Source organism: Meleagris gallopavo, chromosome 2, assembly GCF_905368555.1.
Source record: "Meleagris gallopavo chromosome 2, MGAL_WU_HG_1.1, whole genome shotgun sequence".
In the NCBI taxonomy this organism is placed as follows: domain Eukaryota; kingdom Metazoa; phylum Chordata; class Aves; order Galliformes; family Phasianidae; genus Meleagris; species Meleagris gallopavo.
This window is the reverse complement of record NC_139405.1, coordinates 96,615,846-96,636,066: the sequence shown is the minus strand read 5'-3', so window position 1 is coordinate 96,636,066 and position 20,221 is coordinate 96,615,846. Positions and strand designations below refer to the sequence as shown.

At 40.5% G+C, this 20,221-nt stretch overlaps 1 protein-coding gene across 5 annotated transcripts in view; it reads right to left on the bottom strand.

Annotated features, from left to right (window-relative positions):
• Nucleotides 1–8,380: 8,380 nt before the first annotated feature.
• Nucleotides 8,381–20,221, bottom strand: part of LPIN1 (lipin 1) — a 78,619-nt gene continuing 66,778 nt past the window's right edge. For all 5 annotated transcript variants that reach the window (XM_085218030.1, XM_085218031.1, XM_085218032.1 and 2 more), the window contains 4 exons: nucleotides 19,238–19,390; nucleotides 15,756–15,870; nucleotides 12,740–12,843; nucleotides 8,381–11,927 (listed from right to left, as the gene is read on the bottom strand). In XM_085218030.1, the coding sequence (XP_085074156.1) occupies nucleotides 11,768–11,927; nucleotides 12,740–12,843; nucleotides 15,756–15,870; nucleotides 19,238–19,390 (532 nt within the window). In that variant the 3' untranslated portion in view covers nucleotides 8,381–11,767. The remainder of the gene's footprint in view (nucleotides 11,928–12,739; nucleotides 12,844–15,755; nucleotides 15,871–19,237; nucleotides 19,391–20,221) is intronic.

The following is a 20,221-nucleotide window of genomic DNA, read 5'->3' as shown; positions in this document are numbered from 1 at the left end:
GTATGTGCAAAAGCCAGGCTAGAGCTTCCCATGGAGCCATTAATCTGGTGCCTTGCAAAGGTCACTTACAGCATTTGAGAAAGTGATGCTTTACAGTTTTTCTGCACAAACCCATTGCACTCTTGCTTCTAGCTAAAACCAGTGGCTGGACTAGGCAGGCAAAAGGTTGATTTAGGTGTGGCAAAGTCTGCAGTTTTAATGGATAAATAAAGTTCTTGTGAAATTCTTGCAGAAAGCCTTGATGCCATGAGTAGCTGTTATTTTGTTCCTGCCACAACTCTGCAGCCTATCCTGCTGACAACAGAGAGTTAGGTGAAGAAATGGGCAGGATGAGACCAAGGGAAACCCCATCTCAGTGTCAGTCTGAAATAGGAAAAGATCCTGAGAGTGACATACCAAATAGCTCATAAGGAAGTTAAGAATAATAAGAGAGCACAGTTTGTAAGGCAAGCATAAGTCGAAAAAAAAGGAAGGAGGTGTTGAATCAAAAGAAGAGAAAAATGGGTAATGGGTAGTAGGCAGTAATCTATGCAAAGCACCAAAGCATGAGTCCTGAATAGAAGTAGTCAGTACAGTTTTCTGGATATTTTCTTCCTAGCTCAATCTCAGAAATATGTGACTATGCATTAGTTTTATGCATTCGTTTAATAGTCAAACCAACTCTCTATCTTGTTTTTACATCATTTTAGAACCTGGAGATCCATTTGCTTTGCAAATGAGCCTTTCTTTTGATGTAAAATAATTCCAGATGAAAAAATCCAAGCCTACACCTGACAAATTGTCACATAAAACGTTTAAAAATAATTTAGAAGTGTTAAGGAATACATTTATATAGCCCACCATTATAATAAATATTAGTTTTTCATCTCTAACCAGAAAATATGAAATTTTCATATAGCAAAACATTTCACTTAAAAGGTACATAAAAGTGATTAGCCTACTTCTTAAAATAGGTAGTGGTTTTGTTTAGCTGATGTGCTGACACCTCCTGAATGTAACAAGTATTTGTTTACCACTGTGGAAGGTCATGCATTTGGTTATTACTATCAATCAGTTTCACAAGTAAATCAGTAGGTAGTTAATTTGACCAGACATCTACATCCTTTTTATCAATCCTTTTTATTTTTATTAAGAATTAAAATCACAGTGTTATTTTCAGGAATAAAAATATTTTTCCATGCTTATCGGTGTCAGTAAAAGCCACTGAACATTTTTATCTTGAAAGGGAACAGATAGAAATTCAGATTAGCCAGAACTGTTCCTCCATTTTCATGTCCAAGAAACATTTAGATGTTGTACTGTGGGGACATGGTTTAGCGGGAAATATTGGTGGTAGGTGGGCGGTTGGACTGCATGGTCTTGAAGGTCTTTTCCAACCTTGCTGATTCTATAATTCTCTGATTTTTTGAATGTAATCCCTCACATCACTGCATTTTAATAAGCAGTGTGAGCCCCTCTTCCAACTTGTATATCAGTCAATGACTTCAAAACTATTTGATGCTAACACCCCGTTATCTCCTTGCACAAAACCACCTAAAGCTCTGAGCACCATCAGTGCTGAGTTCCATCATTCATTGAGTGCCATAAGTGCTCAGAACTTTTGAAAATTAGCTTGCATCGAATAGATGGCTGGAGATACACTGGTACAGCCTTGCTTGCTAGCTTTGGCCCTGGGGTCTGCTCACTCTGCCCACACATCACTGCCCATAGATATTCATTTTCTCTTTGGCACTTAGGGTTTAGAATGGCTTTGATGCGTAAGTGTATTGTTGTAATTTATCAACCTTTGCTCTGTTTCTTAAATGAAGTGTTTTATAGAGAAATTCATCTAAGTTGGAAATTCATAACCAAACCAAAGGCTTTTCCCTGTGCCACCAGATAATTAAAGTGTAATAATTAAACTCTAAAATAAGCCCATGAGGGCTATTTCTCACTGATAGAAATAGAAACTAGGAAAAAACTGATCTACAGTCCTGCTGCCAGTTACTGATGTTGCATTTACCTAATTTTTAACCACTTGTCTGCTTGTTGGGAAAGGACATTGCTGAGCTAGGGCTCACCTGGAAGGTCTTGATTATCACCTCCTAACAGATCCTCCAAAACAGCCCACCAGGATGGAGCCCACTAGGTTGGAGCTCATTAGTGCATGGACCACCAGGATAGGACCCACCAGATTGGGGCTTACTAGGGCATGGCATGCCATGCTCCACCAGGACAGAGCCCACCAGGATGAGACCTATCAGTATGGCATGAGTCCTGCTCAGTCCGTCAGCAAGAGAGGGTCCTTGGTGCTACTCTGAGAGCTCTTTCCTCGGTGGCACCAAGCAGGCAACACAAGTGTGTCAGGCTCTTTGAGCAGATATTTTTCCCACAAGATAGTACTAAAAAAGGAAATGAAAAGCGGCTTCCTTCATGACTGAGATTCACTCCGAAGGGCTGTTTCTTGCCTACCACTCTCCTCCTATGTTGCAACACAGGAAATTTGCTTCTGCAAACACCTGGTGTTGTTTCAAACAGACAGATGGTCGTAACCTCAGTCTCCTGTAATTGATGGCCTACTTGTCTAACTCAGTAACTATCTCTCACTTTAGACACAGATGCTGCATCTCTAAATGCCGTTCCACATTAAAACATCCTATCTTCCTGTTTCGCATATCAATCAATGCAGCAGTTCTTCCAGAAACCAGCAATGGCCTGTGTAAACCAGGAGACAGTGGGTGTAAGCAAGCAGAGATAAAATTATGCAGGCTTAAAATACAAATTGGATGTGTGGTTGAAGACTCACATTGCAAAATTAGCTGGGACATAACCTGCAAGCAAACAAACATGCGGTAACCCCAGAGCAAATTGGTTGGACTTAGCCCACAGGAGCCAGGCTGCTGTGGCACATACCATACAACCACAGAATGACATAATGGCTAAGGTTGGAAGGGATCTTAAAGATCATCTAGCTCCAACCCCCATGCCTTGTACCAGCTGCTCTCCACCAGCTCAGACTGCCTAGGGCCCACCCAACCCGGCCTTGAGCACTCCAGGGTTGCGACAACCACATCTTCTCTGAGCAGCTGTGCCAGGGCCTCACTGCTCTCTAAGTAAAGAATTTCTTCCTAACATCTAACCTAAATTTCCCCTCTTTTAAAGCCATTCCCCCTTGTACTGTCATGTTTTGTTACAATGATGAATGCTGATGTGATGTTTCTATGTATCACTCAGGCTCTCTACCCCTTTCTAGGTGCATCCACATAGCCTTAATGCTCGCAGTTTCAGTGCTCTTGGTTCTTCTGTCTGGGTCCAGAGATCATGATCACATCCCAGAGGCTATCACAGTACCAGAGACAATTAGCAAAGCGGTGCCATTTAATCACTTGGAATGTCAGAAGCTTTTTACTCGACAAATCAGGGTCTGCCCTGAGTTACCTGTTTCCTCTCAGTCCTTGTGCCAATCACACCAAAGGCTGACATGGTGCCTGGAACCCTGGTGTCAGGCTCATAAACTAGCTGAAGTTGCTGAGGCTACCAAGACCTTTTGTTTCCTGTTACTGGGTGGAGACAGCAATTCTTTCCCTTCTCAGAAAACAGTGAGGACAATACTTGTGATAGTTGGGTGTTCAGAAGCTGAGCTGCTGATGGTGGCTCACATACCATCCTTGTACACCTCCCACCACTCAGTTTCTTGTCTCGGCAACTCATTGACAGCAAGGCCTTGTCCTCAGAGCATTCCTGGTACAGAGGCAGCTGCCACCAGCCTCACCTTGAACATGGAGAGCCAAGGCACAAAGTATACCAAAGGATTCATCCCAACCAACACAGACGTGCTCAGGGCATGGACTGGATCCTGACTTGTAACCAACTTTTTCTTCCCCATCAGCCCTTCTGTCTTGGGCAGGTGGTTTTGATCCTGCAGCTTCATTACTTGTGGTACATCAGCAATCATGGTCCATCTGGATGTGGATACATCCACGTTATTAAGTTCACGGGTAGATACCAGGCAAGTTACTTTATAAGGTCTATGCTCAGTTATAGGAGGATTAATATAAACAATGATGAAGTAAGGCATTGTATGGAGATAGACATGGGAAAATTAGGTTGCGGTTTCATTAGACATATTTAGACGAAAATATGAAGTCCAGCTCTCCTCTTCCTCCTATCCCTGCACTCCCCTACATATGCTTTCTGACTCTGGCATGCACTGGATCCCTCCCTGAGTCTAGTTAACTCTACTAGTGCAGAATAAGTCTGTCCCAGAAGTACAGAGTGGCAGTGGAGTGAAGAATCAGGAGGAACAAGGGAGGAGACATGGAAAGTGACTTTTTCCTTCAGAATGTGACAAACCAGTAGATCAGATTATTAGCCCTTGAAACTACAGCATTGTTTACAAGAATTCACTAGGCAAAAGAAAACTGAAGTGATTCCATACCAAAAGCATGTGGAGAAGAGCAGCCCCGGGCAAGAGAAGAAATTGCAGAAAATGTGGCTGCAAACAACAGAACAGCTTCCTAAGTCACTCCATCCCAGTGCAACCTGGCACTGACACAGAACCAACAAAAATCCCATCCCATATTACTTTGAGAAATAAGGAAATTTCTTATGTTATTTCCCTTCACACTGCGGCTGGATCAGAAATTAAGTCCACAGTACAGAGCATTGCATTTTTATTTGATATCTGGATTCTTAAATTAAAGTGACTATGATAATTTTCAGCTCTCCCTGTTTCTTTCCTCTCAGTACTTTCCTAATAAAGCTTTTTTTCAGTTTCTGAGAACTGCATTTTTTTCTTCCAGTCTTTGTCTCTGTTACCTTGAACTTGACAGCTGAGTTGGGTAACTGAAAGGTCACATTTTTAACATGACCTTTGAATTCCTGCTTTCCCAATGTGTTTATTTGTGCTCAAATATGATTTTCTGTACCTCCCCCTACACGCTGTGTCTCTAAGAAGTCTGCATTAGCAGAGCTTTTAGACTTTACAGGCATTTTGGAGAACTCCAGAGATGGCCTCAGCTTCCGTATCACACTCTAATGTAAGCCCATGCAATATCAAAAAGAGGCAGAAGAAGTTCAGGGCCAGATAGTGCCTCTTGGGATCAAACTAAGCTACAGAAGAACTGAAGCTCCTTTCCAAGCCCACACAAATCACTCAGCTCCAGCCTAAACCCTCTGGATGAGGAGGCCCTAATATTTCTACATTGCTACTATCCCTCCAGCTAGGATTTATGTGGAGAACGTAACAGCTTTGATGTTTGTATCCAGCAGGGACACCCAGAGCAGGGCACCCAGCACCACGTCCAGGTGCCTTTGAGAGCTCTCCAAGGAGAAGAGCCCACAGCTTCTGGACAATCTGTGCCAGGGCTCCATCACCCACACAACACTCATTCAAACAATGCCTAGACACAGGCAGAGGGGTCAGCAAATGGCCACCACTTGGCAAGATGTTATTTGGACACTCACCAAAGCATGCCAGTTGGGTGTGGTGGCAAGGAACAGTCCCTGCCCTTGCTGGGCAGCTGTTTACTTGCACAGGCATATTCAGTAAGCATGAAATATAAATAGTTATATCTAGTAATGGGGAATGGAAACTGTCCTGGTCATTGGTTTTGATGTATTTATGGCTGCTTTTAACGTAAATCTACATTTTCAGAGCTAACGGTCCAAGCCTGCAGATAATTCTCTTCTTCCTCTACCCTATTCTCTACAAAAAAGTCAGAAACAAATAGATCCACTTCTACCTTCTCTTGGCTTCTAGGGTCCAAAACGAATTGGTGGGTGCAAGTGTGTAACTCACTGTTCACACCAAATTGCAGCCATAGCTGCACGTGTCTGAACATTCATCCAGAGGCTCATGGAGCTAGTCCTATGTCAGTAAGATCAGAGAATGGCTTCCATTGTTTAGTTCTTGGATATTTACTGGTTATAAATCAAAGAACCAACACCTATTGAGAAATCTGTGAAAGAATCTTTTTGGTCTGTGTTAACAGCACTGTTCTGAGATAAAGCTATTGTTTGAAAACATGACCTATTTTCATTTTGCATCAGTCTTTTTAACTGTTCTGAAAAGGAGAATGTTTATACAATTTTGCAAAGAAATGCGAATTCTCCTGCTACATTTACATTTCTTTGTTCCAAAATGTATTCCTCTTGCTGAGATTCCAGCAGACAAGGAAAGCAGACACAGCGGTTACTCTCCAACGTGAAACTTAAAACCACAATCTCCTGCTCAGAAAACACAGAATGAGTCACAGGAAGGGGCCACTTGCTTGCAAAACTCATTAAAAGCAAGGCAAGGCAAAATGGATTTCCTGTATCAATAAATAGATTGCTGGCAGTCAGCAGAACACCTGACAGTGCTAGAGGGTAAAAACCAGTCCAAGAGTAGCCATTAGAAAATAGATCAATTCTTTAGCTTGAAAACTGTATCTCCCCAGTACCAGTTGGATTTCTTGGCATTAGTTGACTCAATCCAGCAAAGCGCTTCAGAATATGCACAAGTTTGAGTGCGGGTTGCTGAGTGTATGCTTAAATAGACTGTGGTTGTTTTCCAAAGTAATCTTACTATAAGGGTGCACGTATGGTACTGCAGTTATAGGTCTGCAGAGCATTTACATACTTTATTTCTTGTTTTTACAAAGAAAAAATACATGAAGAAGCTCTAATCCTATCTAAATTTAAAGTACAGCTGTAGTTGCAACTTCATTTTGCTATTAGCAGTAGCACTCAGACACGTCAGCAGGAATTTCTTTTTGGTGAGTCTGATTGTCTCCTGCTGGGCAAATGAAGACAAAAGGGCCTGCTCTCCTACTCTGCTCAATGCAGAGACATGGGATTTGGGTCAAAACAGCTTAGGATGCATCTCAACATCTGGGTCAGTACAACCAAGGTTCAACACTGGCATGGAAGCTGCTTTTAGCCACTTACTTGGCTTTTGTTCCCTTTCTCTAGTTCCCCCTGGAAGAAAAATTATTTCTCCTTTTGTCTTTGTTTTTCTCCATCACATCCTAATGGCTGGGAAAGTCTTGATGAGAATCTCTTCCCAAAAGCATCTCCATATCACTGCTGGGTTTTCTTCAGAGCCAACTTTGTGTCTCTTATTTGCAACTAACCTCCTCCATGCATCACTCAGTCACGGTAGAGGAATAAAGGAGACAGTTTTCATGTCAAGAACAAGAATTAGGACTATCATAGGGTTACAGCACTATGAGTATAGGCCCTTCAGCAGCATTTATATAATCAAAATAAATCATTAACAATTAATACAACCAGGTTTCACCTTTCTGCAAATTCAGAAATTAGTTGAAAGCTGCATTTTTAGGCTCCTGGTATCAGTAGTCTTCTGCCGCTTGCAATAATCTATACTGATGTACTTGGTGGTATCTGCAACACAAATTAAGACACTTATTTAAAAAGAAACCAATTAACATAGCATTCTGTCTGGGAATATTCCCTACCTTCCATGGCATCAGAAAATAATGGTCTTTGCTCCTCAGGAGATTTGCTCCCCCGACTTTTCTACCTCTAGTGTTAATTAGATATTGCAGGAGCAATGAATATGTCCTTATAAAGTTTGGTTTGCTGAGACAAAAGCATAATTCCTCTGACTTTTAATTAAAAAAGCACCTTCATTTCAAAGCCTGTCTCCAGAGCTCTAGTGTAAATGTTTATTCAAGCCGGAGACATACAGAAAATAGAGAAGACTGAAGAAGCAATGAGTGCAGGCTGCCCAAATATGGCTGCTTTTCTATTTTTAACAGGGAACTTTAGCTGCTGCAGAGCCTTATCAACCCCAAACATCTTTGTTTTCATATCAACACCAGCTTGACACTAAGGCTGTACTTAGCTTGCTCAGCAAACCCAGCAGAGGGAGCAAAAAGCAGCTTTGAATTCTCACACACTTGAGGAAATGGTTCATCGCCAACAGAATGGCCAATGACAAAGAGGAAAAGAAAGGGAGGGAGGGGAAGAGGGAGACTATCAGGTCAGTACTATTAATCACAATGATCCCATTCAATCAGACTGTTGGTCTTCCAGATCACGCTAAGAATTAGACAAAAAGGTGAAGAAAAATCTGAGGTGGGGTAAGATTCCTGACTGCCCAGTTCACCCCAGTTCCTGTCTGGTTTACTCTTGGCTCCCAGGTGCATTCTCAGATCCCAGAACAGTGAGAGCCCAGAACCAGGCCTTGTCTTTCTCAGACTCTTTCCAGTCGAAAAAGCTCTGGATCAAACTCTGTAACAGCAAAAATTTTGTAAGTGCCGGAAGTTTCACTGGACAGCCCCACTATGAGACAGGCAGCTGCGAGCAGATATACAAACCCCGTGCTTCACAGTTTCAGCAGGTCTGCAAAAGCACTCCTGCAACATCAAAGCATACAGAAAAAGAAAAACAGAAGTTAGAATTTTTGTATTTGCCTTTATTACAATATATAGTTCTATCATTGTTGCATTCAGCAGATCAAAATGAGGAGTTAAAATGATTTTCATCATTGCAGTAGCACATACATATACAGAGTAAATACTGTATATAAATAGGCTGTGAAATAATAACCCATATCTACAAATAAAAATACCCAGTACCCTCTTCCTCTCACCCTATATTACAGCAGTAACATTTTCTCTTTAACACAACTAATGCACCAAGCGTGGTATTCTGTCACTCAAATGACACAGCTAGAGCAGTATGGTCATCAGCTCCATGAAAAATAAACATCAGTCACTCCTCACTGCTGCACGTTCTAGTTTATGTGTATTGTAAAAATAGAACATGCAGCGATTCCACGTGTCTGCTTATTTACGTTCACCAGATATTCTTTCTGTAACAGAAACCAGCATTACACTGAAAGTTGATTTTTTCTTTCACAGAAAGAGTAGGAATTTGTTAAATCATGCTTTTTTTTTTTCCTTCTGTATGAATTAACAAAGCAGTTCAAATATTATGCATAAAATTGCTCGGCTACCAAACCAAGATATCTTATTCTCTCTTCAAAAGTTTGACAACGTTTCTAACAGGCCAAAACTTGGATTTTCTTAACTATCTTTTGAGTCAGCAATTTTGATAAGCACGAGTTATAATATAAACACTTTTGTTTTCTTCTCCAGCTATATTTAAACTTTCAGATACAAAGGGGGATATACTGTATGTCATACATAAGGCGTTAACGTCACAGAACCATAGAAATGTTGGTCAGAAGGGACCTCTGGAGGTCATGTAGTCCAACTTCATTCTTGCAGCAGATATTTGGCAATATGAGATCAAGTCAGATCCAGCCCTCTTAACCAAGTCCAGAAAAACTCCAGATGGGGATTTCACAGCATCTCAGGCCTACCTGTACCAATGTAGCTCTACGCCTAAGAAAGAGACAGAATTAAAACAACCCCTTGTTCACACTACTATTTGGGTTGAAATACACTCCAACGCATTAAAAAATAGGGACTGTTATCTGGGACAGTTTAAGTCATAAATAAAAACCACATAGGCTTCAGTTGCAGATATCTCTCTGGGAATTTTTCTTATGGTGGAAGTTGCTGTGTGCAAATGAAGAATAAAAAAAGTTTCTTACTGAAGAGAAGGGTTGGGTTGGTTTAATTTTGCATCACAAATGGATTGAAACAGATCATTGCCAAAACTGAATTAAATAGGAATCAGTGTATTCATCCATTAATTCAATCATCAGTGACAACTATAAACAGATACTTGAAAGAAAGTGTGGCTATATTTAGAGATGCAACCATTTCAGTTTAGTAACCTGAGATCCTCACTGATTGTCTTAAAGGTTTGAGAAATGTGATACAGGTTTTCTGACAGTCAATTTGCATTTTCATTAAATTTGCAAGGAGAGCATAATCAGTCTGGGTTACTGAACACACATTTCTTCCTCTTTGTGTTTGTCTATTAATTCCAGTATCCAAAGTAGATGTACTCCGAACCAGCAAGATTCATGTAAAAAGGAAGACGGAGGGCTCACCACTGCACAACTGCAGCTGTGCACATTGCAGCTGTGCAACGGGCTGTGCTTAGTAATTACTGTTGAAGGCACAGGAAAATCGTAAATTGGCCCCCTGACATCTCAGATAAAGCCTGCAGCACTAAAAGTTAGAAAGCCCCATTTATAGAATTACCATCCTAACTATGTTGTTATCACTCTTTTGACATGCAAAAGCAGAATTTGTTGAAAGAGAACAAATGTGATACAGAACAGCTGTTCCCAAACCTTTGGGTGCTAACCAACCACAAACACATCTTAAAATTTCTCCTGGACCATTCTGCCTAAACTCTTAATTGAAAACACTGCAAAACAGCTGCAAAACGTGCACCACAGCCTCACAGATCACAAGCCGGTAGAGACCACAGCTTGCAAACCACTGTTTCAGCCATACTGAAATCCTACATACACAGAATCCCATGATGTCATTTTTAGTGTTTCAGAGAACAATTAGATTTTTAAATGTACTTTAAAAGAGGGAAAAAAAACATCACTTTCTTAACTACAAGTTCAATTTAAGAAGTATTTGGCTTATGGTCATTTGATGGGTACATTTTAAAGCAAAGTACTACATTGTATAAAGGCAGATCATTTGGAAAACACCATCAACTGATCTGCAGTATTGCTTCTATCACACATAGTTAAATCTTAAGGCAATTAAGAGCAAGTAGCAAAAACAGTACATACAGAATGTGTCTGAACAAATGAGTGGAAAAAAAAGTTGGAAGAGGAGATTTCAACCTCTTGGAGCAAAATAAATGGCACTAAAAGTATTCATTCTTTATGATACAAAAAGAAAAAAAAAAAATCCATACAGTAAAAACCTGAGATGCATCACTCACCAGCATTAAAGTTCACATTTTAACCAAAAATAATGTTTCAAATACAACTATTCCATTTTGACAAAATCCTGAGTTCTCTTGGCTCAGCAATGTCTTGAAACTCAGCACATATGCTGAGCAAGATGTCTTTACTGAGGAAAAAACAAAATTACTGAAGCCAAACCACAGACTTCAGTAAGATGGGCACTACACACAGCAGCCTGCATCTTACACCATCACACTTATCTTAATCCGAATAGCTTTAACTGAAGTGCAGCACTTCTCATTATGAAGACTAGCAGGATCAGGTCATCTTATTTATTTTACTTCCCATTTATATTGCACATGATTTATTTCCACACAGAAAAGTGTTATCAGATCAAAACAGCAGGATGGAATAAATGAACACAGCTCCACTGGCACTGATGGCTACACCAGTTTACAACAGCTGAGGACCAAGTTCAGTAATTATTTCAGGTTCCTCTGGAAGCCATCTGGTCCAATCCCCCTGCTCAATCATTTGCTCTTTCAGAGGGTGGAATCTGGCATACGGACTGCAACACGTATCACAAAATGACGTCAGGACTGGCAAGTACCTTCAACTCCCTAACTCACAGTGGTGTCTGATGAGATGAAAGACAACTTCAGTGATACACAAAGGATCCTCTTAATGATCTTATGACAGATCTAACTGCAACTCTATCATCACTGCACTTTTATTTAAGTAATGAAACTGCATGGCACGATTTGAGTTGCTGAGTGAAGAGTGAGGAACGTAATTCCCACTTCTGGTACGGCTCACTCTTGTCATCTGGAAATGTGACTTAGTATGAAGAAGCATTTCTAAGTTTGCTTACTGCAAATGAATACAACATCACAGATTCCAGCTGAACTGTCAACAGTAAAAGCCAAATGATGTTCTTGCAACGTGAACTAGCGCTTTCTTTGCTCTGAGGCTGACAGTTTGGAGTTGCAGTTAAGATGAGTCTGGATGTACATCCTGAGTTTCAAAAGGTGGCAGAGGTTCTCTCCAATAGGTAAACTGACTGTAGGTATCGGAACAAGGGAAATCTGAAGAATGGCTTCTTTTCAGCAAAGGGAAAATATGGTCTACCACTTCACACAGTCTGACATAGCTGAAAAACAATTAAATAAATAAATGCAATACCAAACCATTTCAGATCATAGTAGTTCGATTTATTTAAGTCCCCAATCAAGACATGGCTATATCTATATGAACAGGTTATACTCCTTAAATGAGTAAAATTGAGTTTAATTTTTGTGTCTAGCTTCCAAACAGGATTCATAGTTCAGATACAGAATCCACCTTAGCTTAGAATGAATGCTTTTCTAGAAAGAAAGAGGTGCCATTTTCAGGCCTGATCACCTCTTGAGATATTCAGGCCCCACATGCTGTTTCTTCGTTGCTGTCCAGCTTGGCTCAAACAGCTCCCTACTCAACTGGTCATTCACAAATATGCTCACTTTGGTTCCCTGTCCATTAAGTGCAGTCTCAACTTTACACAAGGCCTTTTCTTTTCACTGAGATGCCTAAGCGTCTTGATGGAAGCCTTCAGCATTTCCTTCACTTTTTTTTTCCTAGCTCTTCTACATAGAAGTTCCAGGAAAAGGAAATTTTGACAAGGTCACAAAAAGGCAGATGGCTTCACAAAACTGGTTAATATGTTTTCTATGCAGATTAAATTGTACACTTGTTATTCCTTTTCATGATTGCACTAGATAGAATATGTTACTAAATATGAAACAATTTCTGTATCAGTTTAACCAAAAAAGAGTGGAAAGTGTGTGTATTTTACTTAATATTTTGTTTGGCACATCCTAAATATTTTTTCATTACTAAAATTAAATACATCTTTGGGCAAATTGAGTCATAGGTTATAAAAGGAAATTAATTTAATCTATAAAGCGTAGGGATAAGATTACTTACGATGAGATGTTTGTCTTTGCATGTTCTTGTATAAGTTCTCCTTTGGGGTTGACTGTAAATATTCGGTTTAAAGAAACACCCACTTGTTTGTATGAATAAACATCCTAAATAGGAGGCAAAATTAAAAAGGATTATGATTCTGTCTCTGTATAGTAACGTTCATTCTGAAATATATTACATAGAATATATCTGCATGGTATTGTTACTGTATCTACCTACTGTGGATCTGAAATTCTCCAAAAGTTTGCGAACTTGAACTCAGAGTAACGAAGGGCTCACAAAACAGACAATTTGCAGTTAAGCATGGAGTTTGCCACTTTAATTTAAACTACTGATCAAAATCATGTTGTTTTGTTTCTCAGTAAATTCCCTTGACACAAAAGTAATATTCAATAAAAACCTAATGTTATTTGGAGGTAAAAAAAAATATTTGCACTTCCATTTTTCTTTCAGAGAATATTTCATCCCCCAAGTGTGTTGTACTGAATATCTTGCAACAATGCTAAAACGTAACTGACATAAAATAGTGATTAGTTTGTAAGGACAAGGTCACAAAAGAAAGTTATAACAAGTGTTTATATTTAAACCCCTGGAAACATCTCCCAGTTCTTCAGTTTGGTGCAATATCCATAAATTGACTTTGTATCAGAGAAAGGGAAAGCAAGGTATAAACACTGTAACTGCAGTTCTGATCCCCAGGAGGTAATACAGATACAACTGTGGAAATCAATTAAACTGCGAGGAGATTTAGACTAGATATTGGGAAGAAATTCTTTACTGTGAGAGTGGTGAGGCACTGGAACAGGTTGTCTGGAGAAGTTGTGGATGCCCCGTCCCTGGAAGCATTCAAGGCCAGGCTGGATGGGGCTTTGAGCAACCTGGTCTGGTGGGAGGTGTCCTTGCCCATAGCAGGGGGTTGCAACTAGGTGATCATAAAGGTCCCTTCCAACCCAAACCATTCTATGATTCTATGCTATAGAGTGCACTTAGAAATAGGAGTTAAGAATATCTTCTAGGAAATTCAAATTGTTACAGAAAAAAAAATTTCTGATCTAAAAAAAAAATAAATAAATAAAGAAAAAACAACTACTGAGAAAATTAAGATTAAAAAGATCAGGCCAAGCTGCCATGTAAGTCACTGGATATAGTTTTAAAGTTCAGGTGGTGCAAGATTGGACGTTCAATAAGGATATGCAAACAACTTTAATTTCTATACCATACACTATGCTATGTGCACCTGCAATGCTTGCAAGTACTGAAATTTCACCGAGTTTATTTAGGGAAGACAACAAAAAAGTAGCACAGGAAATTGAGAAAGTTATGATCCTGATGTTCACAAAGCAACTAACATAACTGTATTTCACATCTGAAACAGCAATCAAAGGAGATAACAGTAATCTCTTCAGAAACTCTAATTTTCTGCATTACTTGAAGTTGTTATTGATGCATTCATGAAAATAATGATTTTGTTTTACTCTGAGGTTTATCTATAATACAAAGCCACAAAGTAGACAAAATATTAATTTTGAAACCATATGTCTAAAATTCCCTTGACAGGGGAAACTAAACTGTGTTTGATGGAACAAACAGATATAGCACTGGTCAGTCAACAGGGACCCCCTTCCTATCCTCACTGACAATGCTTCTGAATTACGTAACTTGTTAGAAGATAAAGCTGAAAAAAATTGTTACTGCTCATAAATACCAGCAATCCTAGGAAAAATGTGAGATAACTGTAGGAATGAATTCCAACAGAAAGGCATCAAATGTAGCTACAACATGCATGGCTTCAGTGCCAAAATATCTTGACAGGCACTTTCATCCAAACATCTAGGCATCTAAAATGCTCAGTCTCTAGATGTTCTCATTCACACTGACTATGGCCGGTGTCCATATTTATGCTGGTAATTTCCCCAGGCTATCAATGTTTTAGCTAGGAGACGCATTTGAGGTCTTGCAGTGCTGAACAGTTAAGGCTGGAATCTATTCCATGCTCAAGTTTAACTAGAGCTTTTAGATCTTGTAAAGTCAGTGGAGAGCACCTGAATCACCCTCGAGAAGCATTCCATTTCTCTCCAGCAACTAAAGAAGGAAGGAACCAACTGGTTAGTTACACCAGGCAACAGGAAGGGTCAAGGACCATTCTCTCAAGGCCATGTTACAGGCTGCCCTACACATTAGTAGTATACTAATATTATACTACTCACCAATACACTGCTGGAGGAAGCAGCAAGTGCTCTGCAGGGCTCATGGGCACAAATAACAGTCCCATCTGCTTAACTTAGGTGCCCACTGACACTGTAAAAACTTAAAGAATGCTATTTCCTGTGCCAAAACCATTTTTCAGATAATAGTATCAGTATAAAAGAAAGGATGAACATGCCAAGGTACCTCTGCCCCAGTTTTGCTTAGCTTATATGAAGTCTCAGCATCCTCCCTAAGGCAGCTGCCTTCTGTGGATACATGTAAGCATCCTTTGGGCCAGGACAAGAGTAAGAAAAGCATACAGCACAATTTTAGTCTTCAAATGAGTGAGAAACCTGACTTCCTCTCTCTGTGTCAAGAAGCACATAAGTCTCTCCACAAAGAGAATACTTGACCAAGTGGGACATCCAAATCCTTCTAAATGTTGTGGTTTGAAGTCTAAGTCCCACTGATACTCACATAAAAGGATTTGGTGTTTGTCCACAGGTAACTCACTGGTACTGTATCAGTTACAGTGAAATTGTATCAGTATTTTCACAAATGCTTAAGGATTTATTTATTACATAGTTAGGGTTTAAATCAGTACTTTGTGTTATGCTAAGTTATGTATATATAATGTAGCTGGTTTGCTGCTCTTCCACCTCTGCACTGTGATATCTTGGAGGAAGAACTTTTTTTTATCCTTTGTACAAAGCCTAATAAAAATATTTTCTAGCTCCATTTAAAGCTTTTCAGTTTTAATGCAACAGAATTGTTAAATAACAGCAACATTTCTGTTCTCTGCAATAAAATAATTTCAGCTATTACTCACAGCGGGTCTGTTTCCAAAAGCAGCATAAAAGGGTTCTGTGTTGGGATAAAACAAGTTTTTTATGTCTGTCAAACATTGAACTTTGAATTTTTCTGGCTTTTTCTCTATCACTTCCCTGAAATGACATAAAAGAAAAAAGTGAGGGAAGCATCACCTGAATAAATACACATGAAATACAGCATAAACCAGTTTAACTTTATTCAATCTTCTTCCCTCCCCCCCTTTATTCAGGACTCCTGCAAAGTTTTTCCTCCAATAAATCTTCATTTGGAAGTTTCAATCGCCACCAAGACAAAAATAGTATTCCTAAGCTTACCTGATAGCCACAGTAAATAAATCCTCCAAAACAAGAGGACTTCTACTGAAGCTTAAGTAATAAAGATGGTTACTGAGAAAAGATGGTTGATTACAGGGAGTCGTTGCTAAATTAAGACTTATGAGACATAAATTAAGTAAACTGCTTCCTGAGAACTGGAGCATGATTCACATAGATTATATTAGCCACCACTATGTATGGCTTTTTAATCACAATTTTTTAAAAAAATTAAAGGATTGTAATTAACATATGTGCTAAAAGGACCTCAGCCTGTTAAGGTGCTTCTACAGTCAGGGTCATCCATCACTGCTAACTAGAAGAAGTAGTAAAGAAATCTTCCATTTCTTTTCAGTTGCTCCTTACAGAATACAGAATTCATTAATGAACAGAGGAGCTGCCTCATCTCTGGGTAAAAGCCCTTTTATAACAGCTTTTCTTGGCAAGGATGCTGAACAGGTGGCGAAGTCTGGAGTTCCCACAACAGAGAAAGACACCAGTATGACACAAAAGTACTGAAGACGCTCAGAATCCTACATCCTAGTATTATCATATATGCCAAGGAAAATGCAAGTAGCACAGACACTTCAAAGGAATATTATAGCCCTTTGGAAGACAGTTTTACATATAAATTTATTAGTGCCCTTAAAACCACAGTGAATAAATCCACAATTTAGTCATATCTTGCCCACACACCAAAGAAGTTAAGAGAGATAAATAGACATTTTTTAGTCTGAAGATGATACCAAAAAGAGTATCACTTGAAATATATTTCTAGATATAAGGAATGTAAGATGACAGTAGCTATCCTTTTACCATGACTATTATTTAATCAGTCTAAGAAGAACATTGCGTACCTCCAGGCTCTCTTACATTTAGAACGTGACTGGTAAGACAGCCTGTAGCATGCCATTCAATCAGGAGAACATCTGAACAACTTTCCATTAAAAATTCTAATGAAATCCTGTCACAGCAGTGTTTTACAGCCTAAAATATTTTCAGTAATCACTTGACATACTTCACTGAATTAGGAAAAAGGTACAATAGTCATATCTGTGCTGTTATGATTCATTTACTTCTTTACTTCCGTCTTCAGTGAAAAGGCTCTCCCTCAGGTTTCCCACACCGTGGAGGTTAGTGAGAGGGTGTGGGGAATGGGAGACTTCCCTTAAGTCAGGAAAGAGGACGTGCATGAGCGCCTAGGCAGTACTAAGGTCCACAAGTCCATGGGACCTGATGGGGTGCATCCACGTGTGCTGAGGGAGCTGGCGGAGGTCATGGCCGAACCGCTCTCCATCGTTTTTGAGAGGTCTTGGATAACAGGGGAGGTCCCTGAAGACTGGAGAATAGCCAATGTCACTCCAGTCTTCAAAAAGGGCAAGAAGGAAGACCCGGGTAATTATAGGCCTGTCAGCCTCACCTCCGTCCCTGGAAAGGTGATGGAACAGCTTGTGCTGGATACCATCTCCAGACAACTGGGAGAAAAGGAGGTTATCAGGAGTAGTCAGCATGGGTTCACCAAGGGGAGGTCGTGCTCGACCAACTTGGTGGCCTTCTATGATGCTGTCACATGCTGGGTGGATGGGGGAAGAGCGGTAGATGTAGTCTACCTTGATTTTAGAAAGGCATTTGATACTGACTCCCACGACATCCTTATAACAAAGCTGAGGAAGTGTGGGATAGACGAGTGGACAGTGAGGTGGGTTGAGAACTGGCTGAGTGGCAGAGCACAGAGGGTCGTCGGTGGTGGTGCAGAGTCTGGCTGGAGACCTGTAACCAGTGGTGTCCCCCAGGGGTCTGTGTTGGGTCCGGTCTTGTTCAACATCTTCATCAATGACCTTGATGAGGGGATAGTGGCCACCCTCAGCAAGTTTGCTGATGATACGAAGTTGGGAGGATTGGCTGACACGCCTGAAGGCTGTGCTGCCATTCAGCGAGACCTGGGCAGTAAGAAACCAGATGAGGTTTAACAAAAGCAAGTGTACGGTCTTGCATGTGGGGAGGAATAATTGCATGCACCAGTACAGGCTGGGGGATGAGCTGCTGGAGAGGAGCTCTGCAGAGAGGGACCTGGGCGTCCTGGTGGACGACAGGTTGGCCATGAGCCAGCAGTGTGCCCTCGTGGCCAAAAAGGCCAATGGCATTCTGGGGTGCATTAAGAAGAGCGTGTCCAGCAGGTCGAGGGAGGTGATCCTCCCCCTCTACTCTGCCCTGGTAAGACCTCATCTGGAGTACAGTGTCCAGTTCTGAGCTCCCCAGTACAAAAAAAGACAGGGATCTCTTGGAAAGAGTCCAGCGGAGGGCCACAAAGATGGTGAAGGGCCTGGAGCATCTCCCCTACGAAGAAAGGCTGAGTGAACTGGGTCTGTTTAGCCTTGAGAAAAGACGACTGAGAGGGGACCTGATCCAGGTTTATAAATATCTGAGGTGTGGCGGCCATAGCGGTGAGGCCAGTCTCTTTTCAGTGGTATGTGGAGACAGGACGAGGGGAAACGGACATAAGCTGCAGCACAGGAAGTTTCGCACAAATGTGCGTAAGAACTTCTTCACGGTGAGGGTGACGGAGCACTGGAACAGGCTGCCCAGGGAGGTTGTGGAGTCTCCTTCTCTGGAGATATTCAAGTCTATCCTGGACGCCTACCTGTGCGACCTGGTGTAGGGAACCTGCTTTGGAATGGGGTTGGTCTCTATCATCTCTAGAGGTCCCTTACAACCCCTACAATTCTGTGATTCTGTGATTTATTACACACCAACACCTACAAAAACCATCATTGTCCAGGTAGAAAAGCACAGTACAGTCAGAACTATAAAGAGTTCATTTTATTTTCAGGTGAACTTCTTTACAGCCACCAAGAAATAAATATTATCATGCTGTTTAATCAATGGATATACAGATGGTATAGATATATATCCAGGAGCTTGGCTAATAGAATTTATATTGGAGAAATAAGAGAAAGTCACTCACCCTGTCCTGGGCTCGTGAGATGAACTCCTGATGGAGCAGATCTCCAGAGAGAGATCCTTCTCCACTGGCAGTCAGCTCTTAAATGGGTCTAGGAGAGGTGGAGCCAGGCTCCACCCCTTCCTGCTGCACAGGTGAATTGCCTTCACCTGTGCTCCCCCCACCAACCTCCAAATTTCTTTCTACACAAAAGTGATACTGCAGTACCTGTGCAAAGCTGAGAATAAGCTGCTTGGACTCAGCAACACTGGCCCCTGTGGCAGCACAGTTCCGCGTTCATTGACCCAGTGCAAGTATCCTCTGGTCATGTCTGCCATTCCAATAGCACGTGCTGAGCAATACAAAAATTTATATCCATTTCTGTAAACAGAAACAAAAGAAGATAATGCTGTTGAAAACAAAGCAGGTGTTTTGAAATAAATAATGTCGTGAGTTTGTTCTCATATGAATCAATCACAGTGGTTCAACAGCTATATTTAAAAGGAACAACGTTTATGTTACAATGCTGGACAATAAAAATCTGCCTAGTTCCATTACAGTTAATGATTTACACTTAGAAGGGGCTTATTTATCTCCTCTTCTCGTGACTTTAGATGACTTTCTACTTACCCTTGCACACTAAAACCAGAGACATTTGAATTAGCTAAAATAACATCTGCTAAGAGGAAGCACTTGGCATAAAACAGACAATGGCAGATTAACCTTCATTTTATTAACAATGTCATAGTCCTGCCTTCTGGGCCTCTGGGTGGGGAAAACTGGTCTACGTGCAGCAGCAACACGCTCCTTTCAACTCTGAGGAAAGTAAAACTGCAAAACATTGTATGAGAAGTAATCTTTGTATTGACACTGAAACAAAAGTTTCAGCAGAAGTTACAGGTTCTGTCAGAACAGAACAGAGTCGAAAGGCATTAGTTCAACTTCATAGTATTTCCTTTTGCAAGTCCTACAATGGAATGTGAAATAAACAAATGCACATTCAGCACACAGCATAGCCATTAAATATAACTATTCAATATTTCTGTAGCATTCAGCTGTAACGTCTAGCTGCTAATAATTAACTCAGTAATTTTAAAAATGACATGATTCAAATCTATTTTCCCATTTTTCGTGTTTTCGATCAGCAAAGCCCTAACTACTGACAGGCACAGAAGTAACAACTGCAACTAAAAAAAATTAACATTTTCACCA